Here is a 16590-nt window from a genome sequence, read left to right as displayed (position 1 = left end):
GCTACAGATCTACAAACAAGTGCGTTGGGTTCACCTTAAATGTAAAAAATTCTTCCCTTTTGATTCTCTGTAAATATTTTTCCTATTACTGCCTTGGTTACTAAGTCAGGTACAGATAACAGTTTATGTTTCTTTGTATCCAGATGGTTTTGAAACAAACACTGAAAAAACACTCCAATATTGTACAGTTTTAACATATATTCCCTACCTAGGTCTTTATTCCACCACTTCAAGCAGTGGTTTTACATATTTGCTCACTTGTGCAGTTGTAATATGCTTGCCTTGCCTCTGCCTTTGATTTATTGTTTTCTGTTCTGTATTTTGACACTAGGTGTAGCCATTGGCCACAGTTCCTCTTAACCTGTGGACAAATAGAATTGACAACCACACCTCTCATTGGCACGCCAGCTGAATAGTTTCTTTGCAAATGTTCTTTGCAAATCCCTATGACCTGTGTATTTGTCCATTCCATCTGTATCATTGATGAAGCCCAAAACAATCTTTTATTAGTTGTTTAAATATAATAAATATTTTTTAATGGCTATTTTTAGCTGCGAACACATAAGTGTTAGTTGCATAGGGCAGAGAGTGGATTAATGAGCTATACGTACTTGTGAGAGGAATGATTACATGAACATTATGGTAGAGGGTTCAAATTGGAATTTAGCCAGGACATCAGGGTAAGAAACTAGTCTCTTATGAGAAATAGGCAAACCATGTTAAGCTACTAAATGATCAAAGAGTCAAGACACCCGTTTAAGACCCCTTCCAAAAGACAGCATCCTCCAAAGGGCAATGTCATAGGCACAATACCCAATCAACCCTTTGAACCTATGCCCTATGCACTTGTGGAGATCAAAGGTTATGGAGATTGGTATAAGCAGTATGGTGAAAAGTCCAAATACTATAAGATGGAAAGTTGAAGTTATTGCCATATTGCTTACACCAGTCAAATCCACTCAGATCTCCACAAGTTCATATGATTTAGGATTGGGCCATACACCACTTACAGAACCATTTGGTGTGTAATACCACATTTCCAACCATATACATTAGGGATTAACCTGGGTAACTGGGATCCCTGGACTGTCCAGGGAACACTCTTCACATTTCCCCCCAAAATAAAATGACAAAACCAGGGAAATAAAGAAAAAAATACCTAATGTCTGCACTAATGCAATTCCACAAAATACACAACATGCGCAGCATCAGACTAGCCAAAAATGTAATAGGACATTTTCCAAGCTGGTTGATGCATGGAAGCCTTTAACCTAGCATATTTACTTCACAAATAGTCGCCATAAATTCCACACACGCATAACTGAAACTGACATAAAAACCACACACATAAGTGACACTGCCAGACTGCACACGCAACCCGAATGCAGTTAATAAACCCTACAGGAAACCCCTACAGTATAGCCTATAAAATACAGTCACAAATTTGATAGGCCTATGCACAATTCACTACATAGGCATCTCTGTCAACTGAAGTCTTAACATATAACATATATATTTTCCTATATTGTCCCAATCCCAATGAAACGCAAAATCCTGACTCCTGTCTCGCATGAACATTCCTAACTTTATTCTGTAATCCATAGGTTGTATTAACAAATCACGCCTCTCGCATATGTTGACTGAGAAGGATCATATCTTACGAGTTCCAACCCAACTTTTCTATGACTTTTATCGCGTTTACCTTTACTTTTTTTGTACAGAAAGTTCATACTATTATCACATATGACTTCTGGACATCAGATCGACAGTTACTAACCTCGATTATGACTTCAAATAGAGTTCAACTCTGACTCAGCTGTTCCACTGGAAGTTCCAGTGATGCGCTCAATATGGAAGTGGTCGGATGAAGCATACGCGAGGCTACAAGACTGTTTTGCTAGTACAGACGGGGATTATAGAAGGGGATATCGTGCCTGGCCGTGCAGTCATGAGTGAACAGGGAGTACAGGAGGGGACTGAGCATGCACCCATCCTTGTAAATGGGTCAAATATAGCCCCCTTGGTAGCTAGAGGTAAATAATACAAATGCTGGGCCGTTCGGTGACTGGGTGCCATGCAGTGTGTAATCTTCATATAGGTTTAACCCTTCTGAATAGGAATTCATTTTTTTTTTGTAGCTTACACGCAATTACCGGTATTGCACTTTTACGATGGTCCCTAAATCACCAGAGGCGAAGAGTTCGAATATCGGTAAACATAAAGGGTTTACCTAGCTCTGTGCCATCGTCTGATTCTATATATCACTCATCATCCTAGGACCGTCTGTCCGAGAGCTATTGAAGAGCAAACTCCGAATCTCCAAAGTAAACATGTTTTTACTGCAATTCATTTTTTCTCCAGCCTAACAGATGATGTTGATGCAGAGACTCAAAAACAGACTAACAAGTGAAACCGCTAACGTTAGCTTACTAGCTAGCTAACGTTACCTAACTTAGCATAACTAGCTTGCTAGCTAAATCATAAAAATATTTAGGACTGCTGGCTAAGATCTTGGCGTTGTTTCTTGGTTCTTCATCTAGCCTGAGACCGATACACCGAGGCGCAGTTGATGTTGGACCTCCGTCAGCAGCAACATGTACCCCAGCGCTGCGCCAGCGGGATGCCCGCCCTACAACTCCAAAAACGGGCACGGTAATGGACTCTACCCGCTACCTCAGGCCTTCCTTCAACATCACCAGCAACTAGCTGAGGCTCCACGAAACATCGCTAACACAAAGTAAGGCAATCCCATTGAATAATGTTGCTGGGTGGGTCTTTCTATGTATGTATGTCCATATAGACTAAAGAGAACACGTTTTTAAAGAAATTGAACAGAGGTTTTGTATACTTTTAAGCCGGTAGTTCTGAAAACAGTGCTCAAGAGTCTAAAAGTGTCCTCGAAATTGTGTACATGGTCATAGTTCACGAGCCCCCTGTAGCATGTGCACAAAGAGAGTAACAAAAACACTGCTGTGCATGATGTGCTAGCCCCGCAACCCCATGGGACAATACTTTGCCCATTGAATTAGGATTTAGCATACTAGAAATAATTTAAACCTCCATTATGATGGCCCAAAGGTCAGCCATGTTGGTCAGGGAGTTGGTCGACCATGGCTTGCCAGTGCTGTGATAAGTTGTTTTGTAAAACAATGAATGTGAAGAATGTATCTGCACTCTGTGTGTTAGCTAGCTAGCCAATCCGTTTTAGAGAATGATAACATACATTTTTCAAATTAACTGCCGATATTCCAACATTTCATTCAAACAATCCACAGCCAAACACTGGCTCAAATCAGTTGATGATAGGACTTAGATAAGTTGTAAATGCAACAAGTACTGATATTGTATCATATAATAACACTAACAGCTTTAAAAGAAAACAAAATCTGAGACATATATGGTCTGTTTACGTATATTTTTAGAGGCTATTTATACAGAACATATGTATAAAATGTGTATACACTGTATTTATAATTATATGACAATATTTTAGGTTGGCTATAATGCCATTACACAATTTCCGATACATCACTTGCCTTTTATTTTCCTGCATACAGTACATTCAGAAACTATTCTGTTACGTTACAGCCTGTGTGTAATGTATGTGTGTGTATGTACAGTACCAGTCAAAAGTTTGGAGACACCTTTATTTTTACTATTCTCTACATTGTAGAATATTAGTGAAGACCATTGGCTACGGGTTGCGCTGTTTTGTGGCTATGAACGATGGACTTGACGATATACCTGTTAGGCTCTGACCAAGATTAAGGCGTTCCCTGGTTGTGACCAGGAATAATGCCCCCCTCCTACCTCCTCACAACAAACCTTTATCTTCCAAAGACGCACGGTTTTGCATCTTGACAAATTATGTAACTAGTACACACATCATGAAAGTAGGAGAGATGCACAGTAGCTCCCACCATGTATGTGTGAGATGTTTAATGTATGACCATGTTTTATGTTTTACCACTCATTACTGCTGTAACCTGTCTAGATAAAGAGCACGAGACTGAAAATGTCAATGAACACAGATGCAGATCGCTAGAGTTTTTGCCTCCCAGCCTTTCTTCCTAACATTTTAAAGACTGATGCCACTGTTCTTAAAGCTTTTCAGCTGGACACGTCTCTAATCTTACCTTGTTCCATCAGCACTTGAGTTGGTTGGTTTTCACAACTCCATCCCGTCAACCGGGACAGGCTTCACAACCTGAAAAATAAGGACTATTACAAAATGCTGTGTAACATAGACCTACTGATAGTGTTCTTGGTTTGTGGCAACGCAGTTCTGTCTCTGTGCAGCTGTGGATTGGTGGTGCAGCAGGAGTGTTGAGTTGCGTTAAGTGTGCAGTCTGGTAAAGTGCAACTAGATGGTTAAACAGAGCACTTCCTGCAACACAGGAGCAGAGGCTTCAGACTACTGGTACTGAGTGGTTCAACACCATTTGTGGAGTGAAGAAAAGTGCTAAAGTGAGGTGCACATACAGTTGAAGTCGGAAGTTTACATACACCTTAGCCAAATACATTTAAACTCAGTATTTCACAATTCCTGACATTTAATCCTAGTAAAAATTCCCTGTCTTAGGTCAGTTAGGACCACCACTTTATTTTAAGAATGTGAAATGTCAGAATAATAGCAGAGTGATTTATTTCAGCTTTTATTTCTTTCATCACATTCCCAGTGGGTCAGAAGTTTACATACACCCAATTAGTATTTGGCAGCATTGCCTTTAAATTGTTTAACTTGGGTCAAACGTTTTGGGTAGCCTTCCACAAGCTTCCCACAATAAGTTGGGTGAATTTTGGCCCATTCCTCCTGACAGAGCTGGTGTAACTGAGTCAGGTTTGTAGGCCTCCTTGCTCGCACACCCTTTTTCAGTTTTTCCCACACATTTTCTACGTGATTGAGGTCAGGGATATGTGATGGCCACTCCAATACCTTGATTTTGTTGTCCTTAAGCCATTTTGCTACAACTTTGGAAGTATGCTTCGGGTCATTGTCCATTTGGAAGACCCATTTGCGACCAAGCTTTAACTTCCGGACTGATGTCTTGAGATGTTGCTTCAATATATCCACATCATTTTCTTTCCTCATGATGCCATCTACTTTGTGAAGTGCAGCAGCCCCTCCTGCAGCAAAGCACCCCCACAACATGATGATGCCACCCCCGTGCTTCACGGTTGGGATGGTGTTCTTCGGCTTGCAATCCTCACCCTTTTTCCTCCAAACATAACGATGGTCATTATGGTCAAACAGTTCTAATTTTGTTTCATCAGACCAGAGGACATTTCTCAAAAAAGTATGATCTTTGTCCCCATGTGCAGTTGCAAACCGTAGTCTGGCTTTTTTTATGGCGGTTTTGGAGCAGTGGCTTCTTCCTTGCTGAGCTGCCTTTCTGGTTATGTGGATATATAGGACTCGTTTTACCGTGGATCTAGATACTTTTGTACCTGTTTCCTCCAGCATCTTCACAAGGTCCTCTGCTGTTGTTCTGGGATTGATTCGCACTTTTCGCACCAAAGTATGTTCATCTCTAGGAGACAGAACGCGTCACCTTCCTGAGCGGTATGACGGCTGCGTGGTCCCATGGTGTTTATACTTTCGTACTATTGTTTGTACAGATGAACGTGGTACCTTCAGGCGTTTGGAAATTGCTCCCAAGGATGAACCAGACTTGTGGAGGTCTACAATTTTTTTCTGAGGTCTTGGCTGATTTCTTTTGATTTTCCCATGATGTTAAGCAAAGAGGCACTGAGTTTGAAGGTAGGCCTTGAAATACATCCGCAAGTACACCTCCAATTGACTCAAATTATGTTAATTAGCCTATCAGAAGCTTCTCAAGCCATGACATCATTTTCTGGAATTTTCCAAGCTGTTTAAAGGCACAGTCAACTTAGTGTATGTAAACTTCTGACCCACTGGAATTGTGATACAGTGAAATAATCTGTCTAAACAATTGTTGGAAAAATGTAATTGTGTCATGCACAAAGTAGATATCCTAAGCGACTTGCCAAAACTATAGTTTGTTAACAGGAAATTTGTGGAGTGGTTGAAAAACGAGTTTTAATGACTCCACCCTAAGTGTATGTAAACTTCCGACTTCAACTGTATATGGCGTCGTGTCGGCAAGCAGTTTGCTCACGTCAACATTGTGAACAGAGTTCCACATGGTGGGGTTATGGTGTCAGCAGGCATATGCTGTGGACAATAAACACAATTGCATTTTATTGATGGAAATTTTAATGCACAAAATATAATGATGAGATCCCGAGGCCCATTTTTTTAAGGTATCTGTGACCAACAGATGCATATCTGCATTCCCAGTAATGTCAAATCCATGGATTACGGCCTAATTTATTTATTTCAATTGACAGATTTTGTCATATGAACTGTAACTCGGTAAAATCTTTAATTGTTGCATGTAGCGTTTATATTTTTGTTCATTATATTTAGGCTAGTTACATTAACAGGAAACATATACAGGAAACAAAAGGCGACTGGAGATCTAAATAACCAAAGCATAATCTTCAACCCACGTCATCAATTAAGCAATGCCAGCCTACCATAAACATGTTTCCTGACTATTTAGATTGTTCAAATATGTGTTATGTACTTGTTCTTTTCTGAAACTCTTTTTTTTATGTGTCACCTTTTTGGACCCTCACCAGTTTGCATCACTGCAGGTAAACCAAAGCATTGGTTGCTGTTGTACCTTGTCTATACACTGCTTACAGCAGGGATCATCAACTAGATTCAGCCGCGGGACCTTTTTGTATTTATTGTTTGAGCATATGGTCAGGGGGCCGGAACATAATTACAAATAATATGTAGACTGCAAATTGACCGCAAGAAGCCCAAACCAATATAATGGGGGGCAAATAAGATCCTGCGGGCAGCCAGTTGGGGAATCCTGGTTTACAGGTTAAGGGAACCAATATGTCATTTTGTACTTTGGGTGAACCATTTAGGGGTGGGGGATTGTTTTAAAATGAATCACAGAATACCAGGAACAGCCCCATCTACTGGTCAGAATCTGGTAATATCAGGATGTAAGATGGGACATAAACCTAACAACTTCAATGACTAATATCTCTGAACAGGGTAAAAAAACTATCTCAAATTCACTGAGCCGCAGCGCCATACTACTTGTCAAACGTGTTGGTTTGGGATTGGTGTGGGTGGTCTGTGTGTGGCTTTTGACAATTTCTTTGGAATCCTCATGTTTCACACATTGTTAGAATATTTTGGGGTCCAAATCAGATTTCATCTACTATATTTATTGAATATTGTATGATTGTTATAATTTAAAATGCACAATTTGGGTGAAATCAATTAGATCAATTTCTCAGAGATCTAATTAGATTTCAACAAAATGTTGCAGGAATGCTAATCTTATCTGTTTCTAACTACAAAAATGATTCCCGGGAACAATCTCAGTTGGTGGGTGTCATGACTTGCTGAAATGACATGGAAAGACCCTAAAGTATTATCAAAGACTTTCTAAACCTTGGTCTGCTGCAGACTACTTTTCCTGTTTCCCCAGCTGACAAAATAACTTCTCTTTTCCTAACCTTGTGAAAATGAATCCTGCATTTGTGCCAAATGTGCGCAAGCAATACAGAATCAAATGCGTTCTCTTTTAGTCTGTATGGCTACTTGTATGTACTTGATCTCTTTGCTCTGTTTATCGACTACTGAGATATTTCATGCTGGTGTGTTAGCCTATTCTCACTGTGTGTGTGTAGTTTCCATGGTCGGTCCCTGCCTGCAGGTCCTTCAGATATTCCCCCATATGATTGGAAGCCAAGTCCCAGCACCCCACCTGGTCCTCATGCATCTGCACTGGCCAACATGAGGAAGTAAGGCTTGTTTATTCTTTCTCTGTTTTCTTCTACCTGCCCTATTTCATTAGCACAGGCACCATTTCCAAACGTTAGACCTGAAATGTTGCAGTTTCCTAAAGTGTGTGTGTCTTCCTCTCCTGTGTGTGTGTGCTCCTGTGTCTTCTCCCTATGTATACTAGGAGGCACAGTGGAGACCACAGCCCGTATAATGTAAAGAGGCAGCACTTCAGTTCCCCTGTCCCCCATCATGGCAGTCCTCCTGCTGTCGGCTCCTCTCCCTCGGTATCCCGCCCTGGCCCCAGGGAAACACAGTATTCCCTAATTCAGCACTCCCCTCTCAGCCCCCAACCGTCTGCCCCACAGATGCCCCCCCTGTGGGGAGAGAACCCTCGTAGCTCACTGCAGGCTTATGCCAAGGACAAGGTAAGCCTCAGGATCATGATAATAATACATATTATGTGTAGCGGGTTTTCTTTTTATCCAACCTGGGCGTTCACATTCACGTTCACATGGATATACACAAACAAATAGAGATCATGGGAAAACAAGTCCCAGTGGGGTAGCCCTTGTGTGTATCAGCACAGATGCTGTGAGTTGTTGTGTCTCTCAGCTGAGTGGTCAGATGGTGGAGCTTTTTGAGGCATGCCAGCAGCAGTCGACTGACCTGGAGAGGAAGGAGCTGTGCAGAGCTCAACTACAGAGAGAGATCCAGAGACTCTTCCCATGTATGTAACACACACAGACACACACTAAATCATCCTACTGTCATAATTCTCTACACCCCCCCCACCCATGTCTCTCTCTCTCTCTCTCTCTCTCTCAGTGGTGAGGTTGTACCTGGCTGGTTCTTCTCTGAGTGGTTTCGGCAGCAGGAACAGTGATGCTGACCTCTGTTTGGTCATCCAAGCAGCACCAGTGAGTGTGTCAATTACTTGTAACACACACAAACCAGATCTCCATCCAACCATTTAATGCGGATGAATTACCTGAAGCATAAAAAAAGTCTCAACAGGCCTGGTGGAAACAGGAAGTTTGTGGGTAAAATTTCCTAATGTCAACAAAACAAAATACGCTAGACAAGGTTGGATAATCTTTTTGTCGTGAAATTGAGTATGCGACAATTGTGGTGGAAACACCTTTATGTGCAAATGTTGATATAACAACCATCATTTTGAGGTAAACTTGGAAGTAAATATGTTATGTTGTAGGCCTATCACCACAATGTGGAAAAGCATGAGTTTATAGGCAGATTAAATAAGTTATGATGAACTTCACATGGTGGTTAAGTGCATGGTGATCATGCAAATTTCCAATAAATATCGAGGGTAGGCTATTATTTGAATGCTGGTGACATGATGATCGGTGCTTTATCAAATATAATGATCTTGCTCTTAGCCTATCTTGTCATATAACCTACCCTGTCCACTTTATCAGCGAACGCTTGTCTAAAAAGCATGCGCCAAAACCAGGTTGGGCACATTTGCTATTTATCACAACCGTTTTTGGGACAAAACAATTGGTGGAGTTGAACGTTAGATTGAAACACATTGAACTTCTGTTTTTTATTTGGTACATGGGAACTTAAGCGCAAAAGTGTTTTTAATGTGCACTGTGTCCTCACAGATAGCTTTTGATGGAAACACACCTCGTGGTAAAATGCACATATTGTTTTTATGCAGATTTCTTTTTAAATATTTACTTGAAAATCTGTCGCCAATTGGATGGAAACCTAGCTACAGACACACAGCCATATTAGCATAGACGTGACATCAGTTAAAACACCTCAAAACAAGACATTGTGAAACGAGCCACCTACAGTAGCTATCTGGCCATCTAGAATCACAACAACACACAGACTTCTGCCCCATTGAAGCGTGCGCATCGTTTTTGTGACCATCAGCTAACCCGTCCATCTTTCTGTGAATAAAATGCCCATTGACCCTGTCTGTGTCTCTGTCAGGTGGACCAGAGGAATGATGCTGTGTATGTACTCAGTCTCATTCAGCAGCTCTTCTACAGACTCTGTGAGTACTAACGCTGCTGTTTAAGCACATTTCAGCTGTGTCTCTCAATACTCTTCATCGGCTTCCTTTCCCTGTCTCCGATCCATTATGAATACTAGTACAGTACCAGTCAAAAGTTTGGACACACCTACTCATTCAAGGGTTTTTCTTTATTTTTTACTATGTTCTACATTGTAGAATTATAGTGAAGACATCAGAACTATGAAATAACACATATGGAATCATGTAGTAACCAAAAACGTTAACTTTTGACTGGTACTGTACGTGAAAGGACTGGATAAGGTTCCGCTTTTTGTTTACACCATATGGCTTTCACCTGTCAGATCGGTGGGCTTGGCCCATCTTGTTTGTATAGTAATGATAAAGGAGCAGCTGTATTTATCCTCAGAGGGCTCTAGTTCCCCGGTGAAGCCAGAGTCATTGATATATATATAGAGATGTAGGTAAACTAAACACACACCATGGTGTTCACTTTAGGTAGTCATAGTAATGAAAATATGTGTGCAAGGTCTTGTGGAGTTGAGGAATACGTGTGTGTTCTGGTCCACAGCGTACATAGAGAGACCACAGCTGATCCGAGCCAAGGTCCCCATCCTCAAATTCAGAGACAAAGTCAGGTGGGTGGTAACTTTATCAATCAATCACATTTTATTTGTCTTTTTGATTTTCACAAACACATTTAGGCTTAGCAGTCAGAGGCAACACTGGCATGGAAAGACTCCTTGAGAGGAAGAGAAGAAACCTTGTGAACAACCTTGTGACTATTGAGGTGAAGCCAATATTCCTCTGGCTGACTGGGTATAAGCGTATAGGTTCTCCTTCACACAATACGGCTGTGCATCAAACATTTCTTTACAGACAGAAATATGTACATGTTACTAATGGTCCAATTCCACAGTAGAACAGTGCACGGGCAATGGACTAGGTATATCAAACCTCAATAAAAATGTATTTATCTCTTCCTCTATCTTTCTCCAGTGGAGTCGAGTTTGATCTGAACGTAAACAACACTGTAGGGATCAGAAACACCTTCTTGCTGAGGAGTTACGCCTACGGTTAGGTCACGCACATAACACTCATACCCATCACTGCTTATCTGTCACCGCTCACCTTTCACCCTCTTCCAGCTATTGGCTACTGGTTAAACTAAATCATTAGTTTGTGCTTGACATTAAAACGGGGGATCTAAACAGTGTGGCTATTCTACTTTCTTTTTACAGTGCATTCCCTTACCTTTTTCCACGTTTTGTTACGTTACATGCCGACTTATTCTAAAATTGGTTAAATACATTTTTCCCCCTCATCAATCTACACACAATACCCCATTGCAAATGTATTAAAAACAAAAAACAGATACCTTATTTACATACAGTACCAGTCAAAAGTTTGGACACACCTACTCATTCAAGGGTTTTTCTTTATTTTACTATTTTATACATTGTAAAATAATAATAGTAAAGACATCAGAACCATAAAATAGCACATATGGAATCATGTAGTAACCAAAAATGTGTTAAGCAAATCAAAGTATATTTTAGATTGTTCAAGGTAGCCACTCTTTGCCTTGATGACAGCTTTGCACAATCTTGGCATTCTCTCAAGCAGCTTCATGAGGAATGCTTTTCCAAAAGTCTTGAAGGAGTTCCCACATATGCTGAGCACTTGTTGGCTGAATTTCCTTCACTCTGCGGTCCAACTCATCCCAAACCATCTCAATTGGGTTGAGGTCTGGTGATTGTGGAGGCCAAGTCATCTGATGCAGCACTCCATCACTCTCCTTATTGGTAAAATAGCCCTTACACAGCCTGGATGTGTGTTTTGGGTAATTGTCCTGTTGAAAAACAAATGATAGTCCCACTAAGGCAAACCAGATGAGATGGCGTATCGCTTCAAAATGCTTTGGTAGCCATGCTGGTTAAGTGTGCCTTGAGTTCTAAATAAATCCCTGACAGTGTCACCAGCAAATACCTGCTTCTCCCTGCTTCACGGTGGGAACCACACATATACGGAGATCATCCGTTCACCTACTCTGTGTCTCACCAAGACACTGCGGTTGGATCCAAAATATCTCAAATTTGGACTCATCAGACCAAAGGACAGATTTCCACTGGTCTAATGTCCATTGCTCGTGTTTCTTGGCCCAAGCAAGTCTCTTCTTATTGGTGTCCTTAGTAGTGGTTTCTTTGCAGCAATTTGACTATGAAGGCCTGATTCACACAGTCTCTGAACAGTTGATGTTGAGATGTGTCTGTTACTTGAATTCTGTGAAGCATTTATTTGGGCTGCAATTTCTGAGACTGGTAACTCTAATGAACTTATCCTCTGCAGCAGAGGGTCTACTTTTCCTGTGATGGTCCTCATGAGAGCCAGTTTCATCATAGCACTTGATGGTTTTTACGACTGCACTTGAAGAAACTTTCAAAGTTCTTGAAATTTTCCGGATTGACTGACCTTCAAAGTAATGATGGACTGTTGTTTCTCTTTGCTTATTTGAGCCATAATATGGACTTGTTTTTTTTTTTCAAATAGGGCTATGTTCTGAATACCGCCCCTGCCTTGTCACAACACAACTGATTGGCTCAAACGCATTAAGAAAGAAAGAAATTCCACAAATGACCTTTTAACAAGGCACACCTGTTTAATGAAATGCATTCCAGGTGACTACGTCGTTAAACTTGTTGAGGAATGCCAAGAGTGTGCAAAGCTGTCATCAAGGCAAAGGGTGGCTATTTGAAGAATCTCAAATATAAAATATATTTTGATTGGTTTAACACTTTTTTTGGTTACTACATGATTCCTTATTTGTTATTTCATAGTTTTAATGTCTTCACTATTATTCTCCAATGTAGAAAATAGTAAAAATAAGGAAAACCCCTGGAATTAGTATGTGTATCCAAGCCTTTTACTGGTACTGTAAGTATACTGTAAGGGGCGGCAGGTAGCCTAGTGGTTAGAGCATTGGGCCAGTAACCGAAAGGTTGCTGGATCGAATCCCCAAGCTGACAAGGTAAAAATCTGTCGTTCTGCCCCTAAGTAAGGGGGCAGAAGACGTTGATGTCGATTATGGCAGCCCCCCCCCCCCTGCGCACCTCTCTGATTCAAAGGGGTTGGGTTAAATGCAGAAGTTGAATGCATTCAGTTGTACAACTGACTAGGTATCCCCCTTTCCGCTATTCAGACCCTTTGCTATGAGACTCGAAATTGAGCTCAGGTGCATCCTGTTTCCATTGATCATCCTTGATGTTTCTACAACTTGATTGGAGTCCACCTGTGGTAATTTCAATTGATTGGACATTATTTGGAAAGGCACACACCTGTTTGTATAAGGTCCTACAGTTGGCAGTGCATGTCAGAGCAAAAACCAAGCCATGAGGTCGAAGGAATTGTCTGTAGAGCTCCGAGACAGGATTGTGTCGCGGCACAGATCTGGGGAAGGGTACCAAAACATTTCTGCATTATTGAAGGTCCCCAAGAACACAGTGGCCTCCATCCTTCTTAAATGGAAGATGTTTGGAACCACCAAGACTCTTCCGCCCGGCCAAACTGAGCAATCGGGGAGAAGGGCCTTGGTCAGGGAGGTGACCAAGAACCCGATGGTCAGTCTGACAGAGCTCTAGAGTTCCTCTGTGGAGATGGGAGAACCTTCCAGAAGGTCAACCATCTCTGCACCAATCAGGCCTTATGGTAGAGTGGCCAGACGGAAGCCACTCCTCAGTAAAAGGCACATGACAGCCTGCTTGAAGTTAGCCAAAAGGCAACTATAGACTCTCTGGTCTGATGAAACCAAGATTGAACACTTTGACCTTAATGCCAAGCGTCACGTCTGGAGGAAACCTGTTATCATCCCTATGCTGAAGAATGGTGGTGGCAGCATCATGCTTCGGGATGTTTTTCAGCGGCAGGGACTGGGAGACTACTCAGGATCAAGGAAAAGATGAACGGAGCAAAGTACAGAGAGATCCTTGATGAAAATCTGCTCCAGAGCGCACAGGATCTCAGACTGGGGCGAACGTTCACCTTCCAACAGGACAATGACCCTAAGCACACAGCCAAGATAGCGCAGGAGTGGCTTCCGGACAAGTCTCTGAATGTCCTTGAGTGGCCCAGCCAGAACCCGGACTTAAACAATATGGAACATCTCTAGAGAGACCTGAAAATAGTTGTGAGGCGACTCTCCCCAACCAACCTGACAGAGCTTGAGAGGATCTGTAGAGAAGAATGGGAGAAACTCGCCAAATACAGGTGTGCCAAGCTTGTAGCATCATACCCAAGAAGACTCAAGGCTGTAATTGCTGTCAAATTACTGAGTAAAGGGTCTGAATACTTATGTAAGTGTGACATTTCAGTGTTTTATTTTTAATAAATGTGCAAAAAAATTATAAAAACCTGTTTTTGCTTTGTCATTATGGGGTATTGTGTGACGTGATGAGGAAAATCTACACACAATACCCTTATAGAATAAGGCTGTAATGTAACAAAATGTAGAAAAGGTCAAGGGGTCTGAATACTTTCCAAATGCACTGTACATGCTGTTCTAGAGTAACCACAGACTTGCACTACCACATTACGCCGCTCACAACAAATTAATAATATCAAAACAGATAATTTGGGTGAAAGTCACACATTTCAATAAGGAGAGTATTTCTAACCCTGTTACACACTCATACAATGTGCTGGATGTGTGCCCACTATGTTCCAATTCTGTACTAGCCTCTTCTCTCTCGCTCCGTGTGTCTATAGCTGAGCGGCGTGTGCGTCCCATCATCTTGGTGGTAAAGAGGTGGGCCAGACATCACAGGATAAACGACGCCAGTAAAGGAACACTCAGCAGCTACACTCTAGTACTGATGGTACTACACTACTTACAGAGTGAGTGTAAACACACACACACACACACACACACACACACAGTAATCATGGTCCTGCACTAACTACAATATACCTCTGGCATTCCTTTTTCGAGGTTAACCACTACACTGTTTAACCCAGTGTGTCTGTCTCTGTCTTTACAGCTTTGCCTGAACCAGTCATTCCCTCTCTGCAGAATGAATATCCAGTAAGGAAATTTACATTTACTCTTAAACGACAAAAACAGGCTACATTACAGGTTTATTAAGTCGTTTTAGGCTACAAATTCCAATAAAACGACATCATGTCATTACTTTCCATGATTTGTCTAACTACACTATCTTGAATCTAGCAAAGATGTTTTTTTTGGTTCAGCGTGTAGTATTTATTTAGTTTCAAAGCGCAAACATTTTCTAGCAGGTTTCTTACACTGGGGGGGCAGGCCTGCCCGGGGCGAGTCCAGGGGAGTTGCATAGCAACACGTGACTAGAAGGCAGGCAATGTCGGCTTAACGGCAAGAGCTAAAATGGCTTTGAAAAAATAAGATAGCATTCACTACTAACTAGCCTAGGGGTTAGAGGGTTGGGCCAGTAGCCGAAAGATTGCTGGTTCGAGTACCTGAGCTGTCAAGGTAAAACATCCTTGAGCAAGGCACTTTACCATAATTTTCTCCAAGGGTGCCGTACTATGACTGACCATGTCAAACAACACATTTCACTGCACCTATCCGGTGTATGTGACAATAAAACATTTTATACTTTTTTTATTATAAATTATTGACGTATAATAGGAATTTGGGTACATTACTCAACCTGTAACTCCAATGTTCTAATGAATATTGGTTTCTCCCAGCACCCAGACACCTCCTTTCCACTGTGTGTAGGAGTCTTTGTCCCTATATGATGCAGGGTTTCCGTAAGCCGGCAATACATGAAAAGCTGATAAATAAAACTGTTGCCGGCCAATTATCAGGGGGAAGAAAAATAATCCCATTGCAAAAATAATACTTTTTAGCATATTCCATGATGGAAATACTAGTCGATGTAAATACATTTGACCGGTCATGCTTACCCGTTTATAGGTTAATTAGCATAATTTTGTGGAACTAAATTGGTCTGTGTGTATTTTCATTGGTCGTTAAGTTTATCACATGCGTACAGATACAGAGCCTATGAGCGGAAAATCTGTCAGACAGCGGGAGAGCTGCTGCTACAGCTTTTCAAACAACTAATTTGTTGCTGCTGGAGTGAAACGTGCTTTTATAATCCCATTCATTGCCTATATGCAACAGTAAGAAAGGTGTGTCACACACTACTTTGCAATGATCTGGATGCAATATGTACTTGTTTTGTTTTACTTCATATAATTAGGCATGTTTTACCTTGCTTCAAAGTAAAATACGACAATACAAACGTGGAGGCAATTATACTGAAAAAAAAAAAAATCGCAAGGTGTTAAGTTCCCAGACATTTTCGATACGCACAAAAAGCTTATTTCTCAAAAATATTGTGCAGAAATTTGTTTGCGTCCCTGTTAGTGAGCATCTTGGCAAAGCACTCCTTTGCCAAGATGATCCATCCACCTGACAGGTGTGGCATATCAAGAAGCTGATTAAATAGCATGATCATTGCATACTTGCACCTTGTGCTGGGAACAATAAAAGGCCACTCTAAAATGGTCAGTTTTTTCACAGATGTCTCAAATTTTGAGAGAGCATGCAATTGGCATGCTGACTGCAGTAATGTCCACCAGAGCTGTTGCCAGAGAATTTAATGTTCATTTCTCTACCATAAGCGTTGTTTGTGAGAATTTGGCAGTATGTCCAACCGGCCTCACAAACACAGACCACGTGTAACCATACCAACCCATGACCTCT

At 41.3% G+C, this 16590-nt stretch overlaps 1 protein-coding gene across 2 annotated transcripts in view; it reads left to right on the top strand.

Annotated features, from left to right (window-relative positions):
• Window positions 1–2204: 2204 nt before the first annotated feature.
• Window positions 2205–16590, top strand: part of tent2 (terminal nucleotidyltransferase 2) — a 36426-nt gene continuing 22040 nt past the window's right edge. For both annotated transcript variants that reach the window (XM_038990052.1, XM_038990042.1), the window contains exons 1-11: window positions 2205–2324; window positions 2541–2737; window positions 7744–7857; window positions 8022–8265; window positions 8453–8567; window positions 8666–8757; window positions 9803–9866; window positions 10417–10483; window positions 10845–10921; window positions 14607–14735; window positions 14879–14922. In XM_038990052.1, the coding sequence (XP_038845980.1) occupies window positions 2595–2737; window positions 7744–7857; window positions 8022–8265; window positions 8453–8567; window positions 8666–8757; window positions 9803–9866; window positions 10417–10483; window positions 10845–10921; window positions 14607–14735; window positions 14879–14922 (1089 nt within the window). In that variant the 5' untranslated portion in view covers window positions 2205–2324; window positions 2541–2594. The remainder of the gene's footprint in view (window positions 2325–2540; window positions 2738–7743; window positions 7858–8021; window positions 8266–8452; window positions 8568–8665; window positions 8758–9802; window positions 9867–10416; window positions 10484–10844; window positions 10922–14606; window positions 14736–14878; window positions 14923–16590) is intronic.

The sequence above is a fragment of the Salvelinus namaycush genome, chromosome 1 (assembly GCF_016432855.1).
Source record: "Salvelinus namaycush isolate Seneca chromosome 1, SaNama_1.0, whole genome shotgun sequence".
Classification (NCBI taxonomy): Eukaryota; Metazoa; Chordata; class Actinopteri; order Salmoniformes; family Salmonidae; genus Salvelinus; species Salvelinus namaycush.
The sequence above is the reverse complement of the archived record's forward strand: the minus strand, read 5'-3'. Positions and strand labels throughout refer to the sequence as shown.